This window comes from Cervus elaphus, chromosome 4 (genome assembly GCF_910594005.1).
Source record: "Cervus elaphus chromosome 4, mCerEla1.1, whole genome shotgun sequence".
In the NCBI taxonomy this organism is placed as follows: domain Eukaryota; kingdom Metazoa; phylum Chordata; class Mammalia; order Artiodactyla; family Cervidae; genus Cervus; species Cervus elaphus.
Window position 1 is genome coordinate 43,949,767 of NC_057818.1, and position 17,965 is coordinate 43,967,731.

At 59.5% G+C, this 17,965-nt stretch overlaps 1 protein-coding gene across 3 annotated transcripts; it reads left to right on the forward strand.

Annotated features, from left to right (window-relative positions):
* Positions 1 to 4,839: 4,839 nt before the first annotated feature.
* LRP3 (LDL receptor related protein 3) lies at positions 4,840 to 17,144 on the forward strand. Of its 3 annotated transcripts, none has more exons than XM_043899083.1 (7): positions 4,840 to 5,365; positions 7,272 to 7,319; positions 12,609 to 12,783; positions 14,123 to 14,337; positions 14,759 to 15,875; positions 16,118 to 16,250; positions 16,467 to 17,144. In XM_043899083.1, exons 1-7 carry the CDS (start codon positions 5,293 to 5,295, stop codon positions 16,668 to 16,670), a joined length of 1,965 nt encoding a protein of 654 aa, XP_043755018.1. In that variant the 5' UTR covers positions 4,840 to 5,292; the 3' UTR covers positions 16,671 to 17,144. The 3 variants fall into 3 exon arrangements, with proteins under 3 accessions (XP_043755018.1, XP_043755015.1, XP_043755016.1); XM_043899080.1 differs by having other exon boundaries at positions 4,844 to 5,365; positions 16,486 to 17,144; XM_043899081.1 differs by having other exon boundaries at positions 4,844 to 5,365; positions 12,645 to 12,783; positions 16,486 to 17,144.
* The last annotated feature ends 821 nt before the right edge of the window (positions 17,145 to 17,965 follow it).

Consider the following 17,965-nt stretch of genomic DNA (forward strand, 5'->3'; position numbering starts at 1 on the left):
AATAACATTATATCTGTACCTATAACTATATATTACACTTTACTTATCCATTCATTTATTAATGGGCACGTATGTTGTTTCTGGGCTTCCCTGGTGGCTCAGATGGTAAAGAACCAGCCTGCAATGCAGGAGACCTGGGTTTGATCCCTGGGTCAGGAAGATCCCCTGGAGAAGGGAAAAGCTACCCACTCCAGTATTTTTGCCTGGAGAATTCCATGGACAGAGGAGCCTGGCAGGCTACAGTCCATGGGGGTCACCAAGAGTCGTGGTGGTCACCTCAGTCGTTAAACTGAGGGACTAACACTTTCCCTTTCCCTATGTTGTTTCTACTTGTCTGTTATTGGGAATAATGCTTCCATGAACATGAGTGTACAAACATTTCCTGGAGTTCCTGCTTTCATTCTTTTGGGTGCATACTCAGAAGTGGAATAGCTGGATCATATGGTAGTTCTATATTTAACCTTTTGAGAAACTGCCAAACTGTTTCCCACAGCAGCTGTACCATTTTACATTCCCATCAGAAATGCACAAGTGTTCTAACTTCTCCGCATTCTTGCCAACACTTGATATTTTCTTTTTTTTTATAATAGCCATCTTAATGGATAGAAAGTGGTGTCTCATTGTGGTTTTGATATTTGTAGTACTTCTAAGGCAAATAAACCTTAACTCTCTTTCTCTGAGGCTATTCTTTCTCTTCTTGCTTCTTTCCTGTTCTTCTACCATCTTATATTAAAGTTGTATAACATTAGCTGCCATTCAGAAGTCCCATAGTTGCAGGTTTTCCTGTTAGTTTCTACCTAAAAGGCTGAGATTTTAAAACATCATTTGAGAAATATGGATTTTGATGTATATGAGAGCAAAAAAGCGAAAAAATAGCAAAATAGAGAAGGCACTGTCTTGTGAGGCTCCTCTGCTGGGTCCCAGAGGGATCTTATAAAACATTCAAGGGTTGTTTCTGCCCAAAGACAGACTTAAATGCAGACAGAACAACCCTCCCACCACTGGCTCCAGCAAGTGGCCATCCTCAGGGGCTTGGAGCGCTTCTCTTCAAGGTGGCCCTGGACATGTAGCAACAGTTGGTACCTCCACACACTGCTGCTCACAGGGCTAAGAACATCTCTCCAAATGCTCTCCTCCTTGGCTTCTTGACTGCTCTTCTGGCCAAGAAGGAAAAGTAGACCTTAGCTCTGGCTAAGGTGGAAACCTTCTGAGGTCAGAATGAGTTGGGTGGAGAGGGGGGGCTTGGAGAAGGGGGCTTGGAGAGGGTGGTAGGCAGGGCTAGTCTCACAGGATCATAAAGCTCAGGTTAAAAACTTCAAAGTCTGCCCTGGTGCATTTTCTGTAGCAAGCATGATTCACTTTGCATGTTAAAAACGTGAGCTGTTAACTGGGAGGCAGGAGACCATGTAGGCGGCCCATGGGAGAGGAGATGGTGGCTGGGACCAGGGAGCTGGCCATGGTAATGAAGAGAAGTGGGTAGATTTGATTTGAGATACCCACATTGTGGGGTTGAGCTATCAGGGCTTAGTGATGGATGGCTCTGGGGGGACTGGAGTAGAAAATACTAATTCAGCAAGTGATGCCACCATGAACCGAGATGGACACAACAGCAAAGGTGCAGACGGCAGATTTGGAAGTGTCTGGACAATGAAGAGCTTGCCCCCCACCCCGGAAGGCACTTGCAGTAGACCTGGACCAAGTGATCATAAGCCCTTGTTTCAGTTTGACTTGCCAAAGCCACATTCGGCCTTTGCTCCTCAAAACTACGCTCACTCTGCGAGATTGAGAAAGTCAATTACCAGCCAACTTGGCATCCTCTACATAGAGTCCAGCAACCATTGGGTAAGAGCGGGCTTGTGCCTGCATTTCGGTAAGGGGGTTGTTCCAGAAGGGGATTTACATGGGACGCCTCCAAGCCCCTTCCTTCTCTCCGCTTGCCCTCCTCACCTCACTCCTGGAGCAGATTGCCGAAGGCTTCAGTGACCCACATGCTGAAGCTCATGAGACATTGGAGGGAACAGCAGCTTCCCTTCCTCCTAACTAGGAAGGTCAGCTTCCTGCCAGGAAGACCTTGATCCCCTGCCTGGGTCCCTCCGCCCCACTGCTTCCTCATCTGCCCCAGCCGGTCTGCAGGTTCTTGGGGTTTGTTACTTGTATCACCCCTTTCCAGTACTAAGTTCTCCACTAGTTGGAAGATTTGGTTGTGAGGGACACAGACCTCCTGGAGACAATCAAGCCAAGGTGGGATGTTTGTTAAAAAGTTGTGGGGGACCTGGTGACTGCAACCAGACTGTCAAGTCCTGCAGCAGAGATTAGGCTGCCAGGAACTACTCCAGAAGTGGTTAGAAGGGTTGCAGGAGAAGACTGGGTCAGGGCTGCACTGGAGATCCCTAGGGAGGACCTGCCTGGGGCAGCAGCCTCTAGAGGGCGCTAGACCACCATGAGCCTAAACTGGAAAGGGATGTCAGATAGTTAAGGTCTCAATATGGGCAGGGACTAAGTTTGTGCCAGAAGACTCAGTAATCAAGATGTGTGTATGTGCACTAAGTCACTTCATGTCCAACTCTTGGCAACCCCATGGATTGTAGCCCACCAGGCTCCTCTGTCTAGGAGCTTCTTCAGGCAAGAATATTGGAGTGAGTTGCCATTTCCTCCTCCCTCCCAACCCAGGGATCAAAGCTTAATCTCTTACATATCTTGCGTTTGCAGGTGGGTTCTTTACCACAAATGCCACTTGGGAAGCCCCAGTAATCAAGATAAGTCACATCTATTTTTAAATTTCGTTATTGTTTTTTATTTTTTTACTGTGCTGGGTCTTCGTTGCTGCACGTGGGTTTTCTCTAGTTGCAGTGAGTGGGGGGCTATTCTCTAGTTTTCGTGAGTGGGCTTCTCACTGTGGTGGCTTCTCCCAGGTGGTTCAGTGGTAAAGAATCTACCTGCCAATGCAGGAGACCCTGGAGACTCAGGTTTGTGCCCTGGGTTGGAAAGATTCCCTGGAGAAGGAAATGACAACCCACTCCAGTATTCTTGCCTGGAGAATCCCATGGACACAGGAGCCTAGCAGGCTACAGTTTGTGGAGTTGCAGAGTCAGACACGACTGAGCAACTAACACACATACTCTTGTTGCAGAGCATGGAGTCTAGGTGCTCAGGCTTCAGTAGTTGTGGCACATGGGCTTAGTTGCTCTGTGGCATGTGGAATCTTCCCAGACCAGGGATTGAATCCGTGTCCCCTGCATTGGTAGGTAAATTCTTAACCACTGGACCAACAGGGAAGTCCCAGACAAGTTATATTTTTTTAAATGTATATAAATGCAAAAAAAATCGTGCTAAACAAACTATCAAAAGTTTACATAAAGTTAGGTGGTGGTTGTTTTCTGACCCTGCTCTACTGGGCAGTGGGAAGACTTGTTCCCAATTGACCGAAGGGTATCCGGCTGTCTATGCTCTGGTCTGTGGGTTTATGAGGGTTGACGGTGAGGTGTGAACAGATTGGGCAAACTGGAGCTTTATATCTAGCCATGCTTTTCCACTTGATTCAACATATTTTGTATTTGAGAAGTGTAGATAGGAGCTCATATTTTTCCATTCCCCACAAGCTCCAATAGGACTCCCCAGGGCACTGGTGTTGACCCTGGATTCCTCACATAGCTTTCAAAACATACACTGAGGCAGAAAGCATCTTCAGATGGAAACAAAACTGCAGACTCTGCCTATCCCTACTTCTGCTGAACATTTTTGCCAAGCATAAACACCCATTACAGAGTGGTCAGCAGCCTGATGAAATTTTGAAACCAAATTACAGCAGGCTAGTGCTCTTTACCATAAATGAGTCATTTATCCTGTTATTTGATTCTTAAATCCTTTAATACATCTCCCAAGAAGTCCGCTTTGGAAAAATCACCAGAAGAATTAGAAGAGAGAGAGAACAAGGGAAGACAGAAAACCTAAAAGTTGTTTTCTCCTGATTTTAAAAAATTAAAATCCAGTTGGCCTGTACTATGAAAATGAGTTAGTTGAATTACAACGTCTACAATGTTCTGTCTACAATGTTCACTAACAGAACACCGGTTTCTCTCTACCTTCTTTGCAAAACAGGGAACATCAAGGGGGGACGAATCCTGAGCCTTGGCTTGGGGAGGCAAGCAGGGAAGGTTAAACCCAGCAGCCAGGACAGGGAGGGAACCTCTGGGGACCTCCCATTTCACAAGGTTCTCAAGAAAGGAGGGTTGGCCCCTTAGGTGGTCTCCGCTAACTGTTTCCCAGGGTTTCGGCTTCTACTGGGCCCATTCCCTTGGTTGACAACACTCCAGGATAGAAGATGCTGGAAAACAGGCCTTCTCTCCATTTCCCAGTGCCTCTCGGGATGACTGCGTGGCCTCTGGGGCCCCGGGAGGGGTGGGTTTCCAGAGGCCTGTTAGAATGGTCGCCTGGTCACCAGTGTCCCCTCAAGGCCTGGCTCTGCGCAGAGCGATTCAGGTCGCGGCCAATGAGGGGGGCAGGTCCTCACACAGAAAACAGGCCTTAGTCCTGCGCCACCAGGGGCGGTCCTGTCCTCAGGTCCCCTTAGCAGCTCCTCGTAGCCCCTTTCTCTGCCACCCCCTACCCATCACCCCTCCCCTCCCCTCGCATCTCAGCCGGCTCCGGGAGGCACCGATTCTTGGGCGGGGAGGAGGGCTGCTGCGAGCGCCAGGCTCGGGCCGGGAGGGCGCGCACCGGCCAGGGGCCGCCTGCGCGGAGCTGTCCAGCACCCGAGGCGGGGCGCGCGCCCCCCGCCCGCCCCAGCCGCCCGCACCCGCCCTGCCAGCGCCACTGCGGCTCGGCGGGCGCGTCACGTGGCTGGCGCGGCGCGGCCTCCGGGCTCGGGCGGGCCAGGGGCCGGGCGGCGGGACCCACAGACCCGCGGACGCTCCACCGGCGGCACCGGCCGGGCGGGCTGGGCGCAGCGCGGGGCGGCCGGGGGGCGCCAGGGCCGTGGGGGCTGCGCGCCGCGGGGCATGGGCGCGCCGGGGGCCCCCGGGCACAGGCCGGCTGCGCCGCGGGGCCCGGGGCGCGGGGGCAGCGGCGGGCGGGGGTCCTCCCTGGCGGCCGCCGCTGAGCCCCCGCGGGGCCCGTGACGCCGCGGCCGATGTGGCCCCGCGTGCGCTGCGGGCCTGCACCGCCGCCTCACAAAGACGCCGCCGGAGCCGCCGCCCGCATCCGGGCCGCAGCAGCCTCGGGGGCCCGAGCCGGAGCCGGAGCCTCAGGAGCTGGGCAGGAGGCGGCGCCCGCGGGCGGCCGGCCGGCCCCAGCATGGAGAAGCTGGCGGCCGCGGGGCCGGAGGGGGCGCCGGGCGCCCGGGCGCAGCTCGCCGTCGTCTGCCTGGGTGAGTGGGCCGCGCGGCCGCGGCGGGATCGGTCCCCTGCCTCGTTGTTCCGCGCCGCGCCCTGGTCGGACTTGGGGCGCCCCTCTCCGCTGGTTGCGGCTGTGGCTCCCGGGACGGGCACTGCGAAAGCTCCTGCTAGAGGCCGAGGAGACTGCGGCCCCCAGCAGTCTGGCCTGCTGGGGTCTTAGGCCTGGGAGGGCGACTCCGGCCGCGGAGCCCCGGCTTCAGCCGGGTTCAGAATAGCGCCCGGGAGCCCGGGTGAGCGGCGCGCGGGGCGGCCCACTGTGCGGGCGCCTGGGATTGGCGGGCAGTGACTTTCTGCCTGACTTCCCCGCTCTTAGCCTGGCGGCGATGGGCGATCCGGGCCTCCGGAGCTGCGGACAAAGGCGAAGCCACCGGCGCTGGGGCCGGTGGTCCCCTGAACGAAGAACTATTTCCTGCCTGGAGTGGGTTGGGGGCGGGAGCCAGCCGGAGCCGGGATAGGGATGCGCGGCAGGAGGCAGCTGCTAGAATGACTCCTGTCTTCTCTTTGTGTCTTCTCAGACCCAGCAGGGCAGGCCTCAGCAGCCCAGGGCGATGTGTCTGGGGAGGGCCAGGGACCCATCCAGCCCTGCCAGAGCTTTTCTGTCCACCTTTCCAGGGCCTTGTGTGCGGGAGAGGGGAAGCAAGGGGTTAAATCCTCTAGCCACATGGCTCCTTTATTTACCATGATGGAGGGAGGCCATTATCTAAGCCGGGGTCATTAGGGGACACCCTATGGTGTCATCAGTGAAGGCTCTGTAATCCCAGCAGGTTTGTTGAAGCCACTGAAATGACAAAGTGAAAAAAGAAGCCTGTTCATTTTAGGGTTCACTCTCCTCTGCCCCCAAGAATCTAGGAGCTGGGGGAAGGCCCCTGCCTTAGCTGCGTGAGCAGATCTCAGTAAGCTTCATGGCCCCCAGAGTGCCTGATCCCCAGTCTGTCAGTGTGGTCCCATGCTCCTGAGTGCCTGGCTTCCCCCAGGGTGCAAGGCAAGGGGCAGACCCTTTGGCCTCCCCCAAGGCCCTCCCCGCCCAGCAGAGGCTGGGTGTCCTGCCAGGGGGCAGCTGGCTCTCTTCTTCACCAGACATGGGCTGACCCCTGTAGAGATGTTCTCTGCTTCCCTTCACATCCTTGATGTTGGGGAAGGGGACGCCCTGGACCTCAGGAAGTTGAGTGTGCCTACGTCTTCTGCTCCCATAACTGCTGCAGGAAAGCATTCAGTGAAAGCAAAGGGCAGATCCCATGGTGGTGGGTACCTGAAGGGGTAGGTGGCAGGCAAGTTTTTTGCCTCTCTTCCCAAGGTCAGCACGGGGTAGTGAGGAGGAACTTGAACCCTGGTAGCTGTAAGTGCCTGTAGAATGGGGGTGATCAGAACTGCTTCCCTCCCTCCCTGGTTGGCTGGCAAGACCTCTCAGAGGGAGGAAGCCCTACAGTTTGGTAGGAGCCCCCTTCACAAGCAGGGCCCCTGCCTGGGTTGAGCAAGGCCTGGGTTGAGCAAGGCCCGGGTTGAGCAAGGTCTTTCCCTGAAGGATGGTCAAGGCCCGTGGGTCCCAAGCCCGAGAAGATACAAGCAAACCCCCTCCCACGTGAGTTAGAATTCCCAAGCATGGGGAATGGCGGGAGTGGTCTGGGGCAGCCAGGCTTGCACCCTGCTCTCTCCCACTATGGGTGTTTGGGTGAGTCCTGAGGTCCCCTGGGGTTCTCGTTCTGCCCATCCCAGCAGGACTGTAACAGTGCTCTGGGCCTTACCCTTCGAGATGAAGAGAACCAGCTGTTTGGAGTTTGGGCTGTGTTGTTTTGCACCTCAAGTGTTTAAGCCCCAAGAGCTACCCCCTCTCCTCCTCCTTTCCCCCACACCACTGAACCCGCTTTGTGTTTCCCACAGTGAACATTGTTCTCACCGGGCGGTTCAGCAGTGCCGTTCCTGCCTTAGGTGAGTAACACGCTTCTCCCCTTCCTCCCCTCCTCCCTGCTCTCCTGGTTTAGTGACCTTTGAGTACCAGCCTTCAGGATCCTGGCTCCACCCCTGAGGTCACCTGGCCTTTTTTTTTTTAATCTCAATTCCTGGGCATCTTTGCATCACAAAGGAGTTTTGTGGCATTGGGCAAGCTTATACCTCTCTGAGCCTCAGTTTCCTCTTCTGTAAAATGGGTGCATTTAACCATGAAGCCTGGTTAAATGGGCCAGGGAGGTAAGGTGTTCAGCACGGCTTTTGCACGTGGTAGCCTCATACCACTAGGAAACTGTCATGGCCTGCACACTTGGCAGACTGTGCTTCCTGTAGGCAGTGGGGATCCCAGAGAACCATAGGGCACCATAAGATGCCTGCCTGCTTTAAAATTACACCTGGGATTTAGTTTAGGAAGGTATGACTGAGTGCCAACACAGAGGCCAAAGCCATTGATGGAAGAATTTGTTACTTATGTGTCTCGCGAGGAGGGGACATGCCATACCACTTAGGGTCACTTGGGCAACACCAGGTCTAGTCAAGGCAGGCAGAAGTGAGGGGAAGCCTTTTTGGCCAGAGCCTTGATCGAAGTTTCGGTGAGCAGAACAAGACAGGGCAGAGAAAACATCTTAGAGCTGGCTAGTTTGGCTAATCCCTAAGGGCTCTGGGCTAGCGGGGTGGTCTGTCCGTGCCAGCTACCTGACCCTGGGATGAAATATTGGCTTGGTGTGTGAATTAGGTAAGAAGGCTGTAGGGGTTCAGTCTCACATCAGCCAGTCTGCCAGGGAAAGACCAGTTTCAGGGACACCGATTTGCAGGAGAGATGTAAACACTTTGGCTGATGGTTTGGCCCTGTGATAAGCAGGTGCCAAATAGACACACAGGATCTAAGAAAACACAGTTGAACTCCGTGGTTGCCTCCTGCCTGTCAGAGCGGGTCTGTCCATCTGCTGGCTGTCTTCATGCTTGGGCCTAGTGCCAAGTGCAGCAAAGGCTGCCAGGAGCGGGAGCCTTCAGGGCTGAGGCCATCAGGGGCATTTGCCCTTTGCGGAGGGGGCTGCCAGGGGTTGGTGAATGCATGGGCCCAGGCCCTGGGTCCCTTGGTGCCAGGGGAGACATCTGAGAAGGGTCTCGGGAACTGGAGTCTGCGGGCTTGTTTGCTGTGTCCTGAGCTGTGTCATGGGGCAGGAGGTACCTGGGATTTTTATTAATAGTTTTGCTCAGGGCCTGGCTGGCAGCACAGACCCACTGAGGCAGCTCAGGGAGGCGGGGGTGGGGGTGGGCTGGGGTGGGCTGTCTCCTGGTTGCTGTCCCTGCGATGGGGAGGCTCGGGATTCACAGAAGCTGCTCTCAAAGGCTTGTCTCTCAGATGCATACTCTCAGCCTCCCTTCCCGTTCTCCCTTCAACCAGCTCCTTCCTGCCCCTGCAGCCTGGCCTCCGCTGCTGACCGCGCTGGCTCAGGGCCCGGCCTCGCTCAGCGTTGAGCCGGCCTGAGTCCTGCCTGACGTCATGGCCCCCACAGCTAACCACGCAGTCTCCCCACCTCAATTTCCAGGACCAGACGGACTGGCCTCACCTGGGTCAGGCGTCCGTGGCAGCCATGGTAGAGAGGGGGCGCAGGGCGAAGGGGACAAGGGGGTGGCAGGTCTTATACATGTGAGTCCCAGGCCAGGCCCCCTGCTGGTGTGTGGGCGGGCATGTGGCTCCAAACATTTCTGCCCCGGGTTCGAAAAGAGATGCTCCAGGGACAAAGTCCATCTGTAGAGCCAGGAGAGAAATCCATCCAGGTTCAGCCTCCTGTTTGGCTGCCAGCGGGGTTCAAGTTGTCTGTGCCTGCCCCCCACCCCCACCCCCGGTGTCCTGAGGCTGCACACGGAGCCTGTGTGGCCACAGGGGCTGGGCTGAGCTGAGGCTGTCCTAGAGCCCATCTCTCACCCTCTAGCATTGCTGAGAGAAGTAGAGACCAGCTTCTGGCTGCCAGAGTGCCTCCTCCCACCCGAAGCGCCGTGCCTCCGCACTTTCAGGGTTTCCCTGTAATTCCTGCTGTGAGGAACCCGGGTCATCACTGTCTCGCCTGCCGCTTCCCCACCCTCACTGGGCTCAGTCCCTCCGCAGGGCCCAGCTGGGCCACCCGGGGACCTCACAGGCTTTTGCCTCTCAGCCCCATCCTGCCCCAGCTTGTCAGGCACCAACTGGGTTGGATAACCCACCCCCGTCACCCCAGACTCTGGCTGCTGCGACCCGGGTGGTGAGCCTGGGCAGCGTCTTCAGGGTGTTCTCCGCTCATCTGGCAGCTTCGCCCAGGCACTCTGCTGGGGCTCCCGGCTCCCAGTCATTGAGCACACTGGCAGGTTGTCCAGAGTGCTGGGAGACCCTGGAAACCAGATCTGCACGCTGTATGTTTTCAGGCTTGCTCATGCCCTCTCAGGAGTATTTTACATTTCTTTGGACCAGGAAAGAAGGATGCTGGTCTGAAAGCGCTCAGTCACCCCTTGCCCCCTTTAGCAGGCTACCTTGACCTGAGCAAAACTTCTGTCCAAGTGAACACAGGTCACTTCCAGTTAAACTCACACAGACTTCTCTGACTGCCCCTAAATACCCCCAAGAGCCTCCATCCTGCGTCAGTATCTCCCAGCTCCCCTCACTGCCTACCCCTATCACACACGCCGTCTCTGCCCTCACCTCCCACAGGTATCCCCCTTACTCACCCCACACGCATGTCTGCCTCCAGACTGCCGCTCGCCCACATCTCCCGGCCACCCTGAGACTAGCAGCACCCTCTGATTCCATTTCACTGAAGGGCAAGCTGGGGCCTAGGGTGCGACCGGCAGTGTGGACTCCAGGACTGGACTGGATTCATGAAGCTCTTTCCCCTACCTGCACCTGGGTGCTGGGGTGGCAGTGGGATGGGAGTGAGGTTGCCGTCACAGAGAAGCCTGGGGCTGGTCGTCTGAGCTGGTGATGCCCTCCAGGCCCACGGCCAGGCAGCGTCCAGTCTGGGGTTCTGGAGGGACCCCAGCCTCCCTCCCCGTCCACGGTCACTCTGCATGGGCCAGGCCGACAGCTGTAGTAACTGGTCTCTCTGCCCACCCGCCCTTGCAGAAGAATTAACAGTGACTCAGGGACATTGCTGCCCCCAGTGGGGAAATGTCTGGGGCATCCGAGGGGCACTTGGGGTGAGGCATGTCTGGGGAAACATGTTGTCAGGGGATTGTTGGGAAGCAGTGTCTGGTTATCTGCTCCTGACGAGGCTGGTGGTCTGGAGAGACAGGCTTCCCTATGTCATGAAAGAGGGCCAGACGTGGGTCCCTGCAGGCCTGGCTTTCTCTGGCCAGTGTGGGGGAGAAACCCGGCCTCCACGAGGGCTCCATCTTGTGGGGAAAGCCTCTAGGCCACAGTGGGTATTGCTTTGCCTCAGGCCTGTCCTGGGGGCTGAGGGCACAGGGATGACTCCCACATTGGCTGATGGAGCATCTGACTCTGGGTGTAATGTTTGCTTTAGAGACTCACTGTGGGGGGAGGATGTGCTCCCAGCCCTGCCTAGGGACCCCCACCCAGCATCTCAGAGGAGGAGCCCTGACCTCACACCTGCCAGGGTCCCCAGGTCAGCGTCTCTGTGAAGCCCACAAAGCCTCACCCATCCAAGGAAACAAGTTGCTTAGGCCCCTGATCACCACTCTGGTTGTGTAGTCCTTACCCTCCTGGATTGCGAGAACGCTGAGGCTCAGGGAGGCTGACCTCCCAGGCCCTGGTGAGTGCCAAGTGGGGAGCCCTGGCTGGTAACTCACCAACTCGGGGCTGTCAAGGCTCTGATGGCGACCTGACATGGTCCGCCTTGCTTTAGGGTTGGTGTGGGTGTTTCTCTTCCAGCCCCTGATCCTCCTGTGAGCCATTGCTGGGGGTTAACCCCGTGTGGGTCACAGCCTTGGATCACCCGAACCTCCACGGGTGGAGCATGGGAAGCTGCTGGAGGGCTTTCACTTTCCTTTTTGCACTTGAGCCTTTTGGGATTCCAAAGAGTCTTGTTGAGAGCCAGCAGAGAGACCCTGCTTGCAGGGCAACAGTCAGGGGTCAGGGAGAGTGAAGAGGTAGGTGGTATCGCGGGGCTTGGGCAAAGCACTATGATTTGTCTCCCCGGGCCTCAGTTTCTCCACCTGTATAATGGGCCTATCTGTGCCTGTGCCACAGGCTGTTGTGAAGATCAGATGAAGAAGTGTGGCAAGGGGCTGTGAGGGGCTGGGGCAACCAAGTTCAGAGCCTTGCTTGGTCCTGCGAAGGCCAGGGCACACCAGGGCAGGGTTTGCCACCTTTAGGCTGTGTGAGCTTTGCTAGGTCGCAGAGGGCATGTGTAACTAATGAAGTGGGTACAATGAAGCCTGCAGGGCTGGGCATAGAGGCACTCATCACCTGTGCTGGCCTGAGTGATGACTTGTGCTCACTGACACAGTGGATGGTTGACACAATGAGAGGCCCAGCCCACTAGAGGACCAGGGTGGGCCCTGACTCTGCCACTTACCCGCTGTGTGGCCATGGGCAACTCACTGACCCTCTTTGAACCTTGGTTTCCTCATCTGGTTATGACATGCCCCCCTGGTGGCCTCCCACTCACACTCAGGATAAAATCTAAATGCCACACAAGATGCCATCAGACCCAGCCTGTGTTTCCAGCCACCTCAGGATATCGGCCCCTCTCTTCAGGCCTGTTTTATAATCTTCATTTCGCTCAGGGAATCTGCATAGTCTGTCTGCTCCTCCCCCAGTCGGCGAGCCCCACAGAGCCAGACTTTTACCTGTCTTATGAGCATGCCTAGAACTGTGCTTGCCACATAGTAGGTCCTCAGAAACCATGTGTTGAATGAGGCCTGTATTAGGCCAGTCCTGGGGTGGTGGGGTGGCAGGCAGGGAACCATAGTGGGTCTGCTTATGCTGGGCCACCAGGCCTAGGGCTGCAGGATTCTCCACTGAGCTGAGACCCGAGGCCAAGAGGCCTTACCTGTGAGGTGCCAAAGGGAGCTGGTGGGCTGGCTCCCAGCCCCGCGGAGGGTAGGGGAGAAGAGCTGGGCTCTGGGGCACAGGGTGGACTGTCCCGAGTCCATGTGGGTCCTCCTCTCCCCGCGCCATACATACCACTTCCCTGAAGTCTCACAGCGCGCCCATGCCCTTGGCCATGACCACCTTGGCTGGCCTTGATCCCACCTGGGAAAGGCCTGTGCTCGGGTCCTGGGCTGGGGGGCTCAATGTCCCCCTCCCTCACTGCCCCCTCCCACCCAAAGGTGAAGCCAGCACCTCTCAGCCTCCTCTCCTGACAGCCGCCTGCAGCGGGAAGCTGGAGCAGCACACTGCACGCCGTGGCGTCATCTACAGCCCAGCCTGGCCCCTCAACTACCCGCCGGGCACCAACTGCAGCTGGTACATACAGGGCGACCGCGGGGACATGATCACCATCAGGTATGGGGGCACTGGGGTGTCAGAGGGACTCGATGTGGGCCTGCACGTGCTGCATGTGTGATGGTGTGTATGTGAGTGCCTGCAACAAGTACAGTGACCAGATGTGTGTGTACGTGTGTGTGTGAACACACGTGTGCTTGTGTATGTGTGTGAGCCCAGCCTGAGCAGGTATGAAGGACACGTGTATGTGCGTTTGTGAGCACATGTGTGTGTAGGCGTGGTGGGCATGTGTGTGAGATGTGTAGGTGTGCAAATACATGTGTGAGTCTCTGTGTGCACATGTACGAGTTGTATGCATGTGAACATGTGGGTGTGGGTCTCTGGGGCTGGCTTCCCAGACCTGGGCCTCTCTCATGGGCTTGTGGGGCTGTCTGTCACCTCGGGCCTGCCAGGGAGGGGAGCCCTGGGACTGGAGGGCATGGCCCAGTCATCTGTGAGGTGGCAGGGGTGTCCTGTCTGTCCTGCAGGGGTGGCTTGAGGCCAGGCTGGCACTGAGCCCAGAGCGGGTTTGCCCCCGGGCCCTTGGGGCCATCTCAGCAGGAGAGGGAAACAGGGACGAGCCAGGTGCTCAAGCTGCGGGGATGTGGAGGGAAGCGGGGTGAGTTGATCAGATGGTGGAACCGAGGCTGGAGCCCTAGACGGGGATGGTCATGGGGATGTTTGGCTGGGGTGTCACTCTCGTAAATGCAAAGCCTGGAAGACCCAGACACTCCACGTCTCCAAGGCCAGAGGTGTGATGGGAACACATCAGGGTCTGTGCCTGTTTCCCTGTGGCCACTGGGAATCTCTTCAAAGACGCCAGCCTCCTCGGCCACTTCTAGAGTACTCCTCAGCGCTGCTCATCCACAGCCTGGGCCAGTGCTTCTCCCCAGGGGATGAGCTGTGCCCCAGCCCAGGCCTGCCCTGTGCACACGGGTCCCCTGTGTGCCCTGGCCTGGGATTCATGCCGGGCCTATTGCAGCAAAGCCAGCATGGGGGGATCTGGACCCTTGGACCTTGCTCTTCAGGGGAGAGTGTAAGTGGGGGGACTTGCCTACCATGGGACTCCTGCCTCCACCTCCATGTGGCCTTCGGTTGGGGTACCACGTGTGTTCTGATGGAGGGTGGAGAGGCAGAGAGGAGGCCTTCACAGAGCTGCCTGGGGGCTGACATGTTCCTAGTTGTCCACACTGTCCTGATTCTTCATGGAGCCACTCTCGGACCCCTGGGGGCCTGCTGAGCGGCTGGGAGTAGAAGAGAGAGGGGATGCTGGGGCTGGCCGTCCTTGCTGTGAGTTTAGGCATGACCTGCTGGTCTCTGACCACCCACTCACATCTGCGGTCCTCCCTGCCCCCTGCAGCTTCCGCAACTTTGACGTGGAGGAGTCCCACCAGTGCTCCCTGGACTGGCTGATGCTGGGCCCCGCGGCCCCGCCCCGCCAGGAGGCCTTCCGGCTCTGTGGCTCTGCCATCCCGCCCGCCTTCATCTCCGCCCGGGACCACGTCTGGATCTTCTTCCACTCGGACGCCTCCAGCTCCGGCCAGGCCCAGGGCTTCCGTCTCTCCTACATCCGAGGTAACATCAATGGCAGGGCGCGCCTATGGGCTCCCCAGGGGTGGTGGTGGCACCCTCCATCTGCCTCCTCCCTGCTGGCTCTCCCCCAGTACCCAACTGTTGGAGCCCAGTGTTGGGACAGGAACTGGTCACATTGCTGCCTCGGGGTGCCTTGAAACCCCTCAAGATCACTGACCCCACTTTATAGACCCTGGCTCAGGTCAGGAACTGAGCCTCCCTGGTATTCGAGGCGTCTCTGCCCCTCAAGTGGCTGGGGAGAGAGAGAGTCCAGGGCCCTTCTCCTTGGGTCCTGCCTCTCCCTGAATCCTGCAGAGGCGTTGCTGGGAGCAGGGGTACCTCCCGCAGGCTGCTGGCCCCAGGCCCCAGGAGGAGGGTGGTTCTGCTGCCCCTGACTGTCTCCACCACGCACCTCACCCTGCAGGGAAGCTGGGCCAGGCATCCTGCCAGGCTGACGAGTTCCGCTGTGACAACGGCAAGTGCCTGCCGGGCCCTTGGCAGTGCAACACCGTGGACGAGTGTGGCGACGGCTCTGATGAGGGCAACTGCTCGGCGCCCGCCTCGGAGCCGCCAGGCAGCCTGTGCCCCGGGGGTACGTTCCCCTGCAGCGGGGCGCGCTCCACGCGCTGCCTGCCTGCCGAGCGGCGCTGCGACGGCACTCAGGACTGCGGCGACGGCTCCGACGAGGCCGGCTGTCCCGACCTGGCCTGTGGCCGGCGGCTGGGCAGCTTCTACGGCTCCTTCGCCTCCCCAGACCTGTTCGGTGCGGCCCGCGGGCCCTCGGACCTTCACTGCACATGGCTGGTGGACACGCAGGACCCGCGGCGCGTGCTGCTGCAGCTGGAGCTGCGGCTGGGCTACGACGACTACGTGCAGGTGTACGAGGGCCTGGGCGAGCGCGGGGACCGCCTGCTGCAGACGCTCTCCTACCGCAGCAACCACCGGCCGGTGAGCCTCGAGGCCGCCCAGGGCCGCCTCACCGTGGCCTACCACGCCCGCGCCCGCAGCGCCGGCCACGGCTTCAACGCCACCTACCAGGTGAAGGGCTACTGCCTCCCGTGGGAGCAGCCGTGCGGGAGCAGCCGCGAGGGCGACGCGGAGGACCCGGGCGAGCAAGGCTGCTTCTCGGAGCCGCAGCGCTGCGACGGCTGGTGGCACTGCGCCAGCGGCCGGGACGAGCAGGGCTGCCCCGCCTGCCCCCCGGACCAGTACCCCTGCGAGGGGGGCAGCGGCCTGTGCTATACGCCCGCCGACCGCTGCAACAACCAGAAGAGCTGCCCCGACGGTGCGGACGAGAAGAACTGCTTCTCCTGCCAGCCGGGCACCTTCCACTGCGGTACCAACCTGTGCATCTTCGAGACGTGGCGCTGTGACGGTCAGGAGGACTGCCAGGACGGCAGCGACGAGCACGGCTGCCTGGCGGCGGTGCCCCGCAAAGTCATCACCGCCGCGCTCATTGGCAGCCTGGTCTGCGGGCTGCTGCTTGTCATCGCCCTGGGCTGTGCCTTCAAACTCTACTCCCTGCGCACGCAGGAGTACAGGTGGGCGCTGGGGCCGGAGCCCCGCTTCCTCCCTGTTCCTGGAGAGAGGGCCTGGACTCACGCTTCCTGCAGCCGTGGGCCACCCACCCGGGGCTTCTCGGGTCTGGGCCCCTCCGGATGCCCGGATGGAGGGAGGAGGGCCCACATCCTGCCGCTGGGGGGCGCCCCGTGGGAGGCGGGAAGTGCGACCCCCACCCTCGTCTGGCCGGCCTGCCATGCTGCCCTTCTGCTGTTGCCTTCAGGGCCTTTGAGACCCAGATGACACGCCTGGAGGCTGAGTTTGTGCGGCGGGAGGCACCCCCGTCCTACGGGCAGCTCATCGCACAGGGCCTCATCCCACCCGTCGAGGACTTCCCGGTCTACAGTGCATCCCAGGTGAGCCGGCGAACGGGAGACCCGCCCCCAGCCCCCGGCCCGCCCAGCCGGACCTCAGAGAACGCGGGAGACGGGGAGGCCCAGGGTTTGTACAACCGGGCTGGTCCTGGGGTTGAGGGAGGTGGGAGATGAGGCCTCGGCAGGGTGACCAGCCAGGGGAGGGGACAAGGGGGCCCCTTGGCGGGGGTGGGGTCGTGCTGACCTCTGCCTCCTCAGCCTCCGCCCCACCCTCCAGGCCTCGGTGCTACAGAACCTGCGCACGGCCATGCGGCGACAGATGCGCAGACACGCCTCCCGCCGCGGGCCCTCCCGCCGCAGGCTCGGCCGCCTCTGGAACCGGCTCTTTCACCGGCCGCGGGCGTCGCGCGGGCAGATCCCGCTGCTGACGGCCGCGCGCACCTCCCAGACGGTGCTGGGTGACGGGCTCCTCCAGCCGGCACCGGGGGCTGCCCGGGAACCCTCGGCACCCTTAACGGACACAAGCAGCCTGGGGGCAGCAGGGGAGGGGCCCCCCGGCGCCCCCAGCCACGCCTCGGAGGTGGGACCTTCCGCGCCGCCCGCCTCGGGCCTGCGGGACCCCTCGGAGTCCAGACTGGCTGACAAGGACAGAAAGGCTGGCAGGGACCCTCTGGTGGACAGCCCAGCCCCTGTGGACGTGCCTCAGGAGTCCTGCTCGGGCCAGGACCCTTACCCCCCGGCCCTCACTGCCGGTGGCACCCCCGGCCCCCACCCATCAGAGCCACTGGGAGTCTGCAGGAGCCCCCCGCCACCCCGCTCCCCAACGTTGGAGGCCAGTGACGACGAGGCCCTGCTGGTCTGCTGACCCGCCGGACATGCTGATGACCGCCACAGCCCCGCTTTGTAACCAGGGAATACACAGTCGTTTCTACCCTGCCTCCGCGTCCTTCTTTCTTATGGAGAGGCCCACCCGGGAGCCCTGCCAGCTTCCTGTGTCAGCACCCTGGCCCCCCGGTGGGCATGGTGGGCAGGGGACTTGCTGGGGCTTGAAGGCGGAAAGAGGGTGGAGTGGTGAGCCCCTCGCTAGGGCTCCAGTGTACACAAGACACCTGGGGGGTCCCCATCTGCCTCCCCCAACTCCATTCTTGGAATCCTTTTCCAGAGAAGAAGGAGGGCCAGGGCTCCCCAGAATGTTTCCTGTGGCTTCTCCCTCCATTCACCCTGTGGGGCGCCAGAGCTGTCCCTGGACTGGACGTGGCCATGGGTACGTCAGACCTAGTCCATAGTGAGCGCTCAGGTGGCACAGGCCCCAGAGAAGCTGGGTTAGGAGGCTTCTGCCCCCAACCTCGTGCCTGTGGGGTCAGTGTGGGCCCTGTCAACTTGATGCCGGGCTGAGAAAGTGGGCATGGGGTAGAGAAAGCTCACGAGATCTCTTACAGGCCCTGAGGCCCCCAGAAGATGATGCCCGATGCTTTCTCAGAGGGCAGAGGCTGAGGCACCAATTGACCTCAGCCAAACCCATGCCATCCTGTCTCAAAGCCCGTTTCCCCACCTGTGAACCAGGCCAGGCCATTGAGTCCTGACACTCACTCCGTGGGGATTTATGGGAAGAAAGGCAGTTCTGGCGGGGACCCCACGCTCTCCTGGGTGGCTGAGCCTATAGCAGGGTCTTGGGGAGAGGGGCACACCCAGCCAATTCTCAGTCCTCCACGCCCCTGTAGGGCAGGGTTGGCCCCGGACCCCAAGGAGCCAACCCC

What these genes read in the sequence shown, in the direction of transcription:
- LRP3 (XM_043899080.1), top strand. Translation starts at nt 5,293, where the DNA reads ATGGAGAAGCTGGCGGCCGCGGGGCCGGAGGGGGCGCCGGGCGCCCGG. An exon ending in CAGTGCCGTTCCTGCCTTAG is followed by an intron (nt 7,320 to 12,608) that starts GTGAGTAACACG and finishes TCCCACCCAAAG; the next exon opens with GTGAAGCCAGCACCTCTCAG. An exon ending in CCGTCTCTCCTACATCCGAG is followed by an intron (nt 14,338 to 14,758) that starts GTAACATCAATG and finishes CTCACCCTGCAG; the next exon opens with GGAAGCTGGGCCAGGCATCC.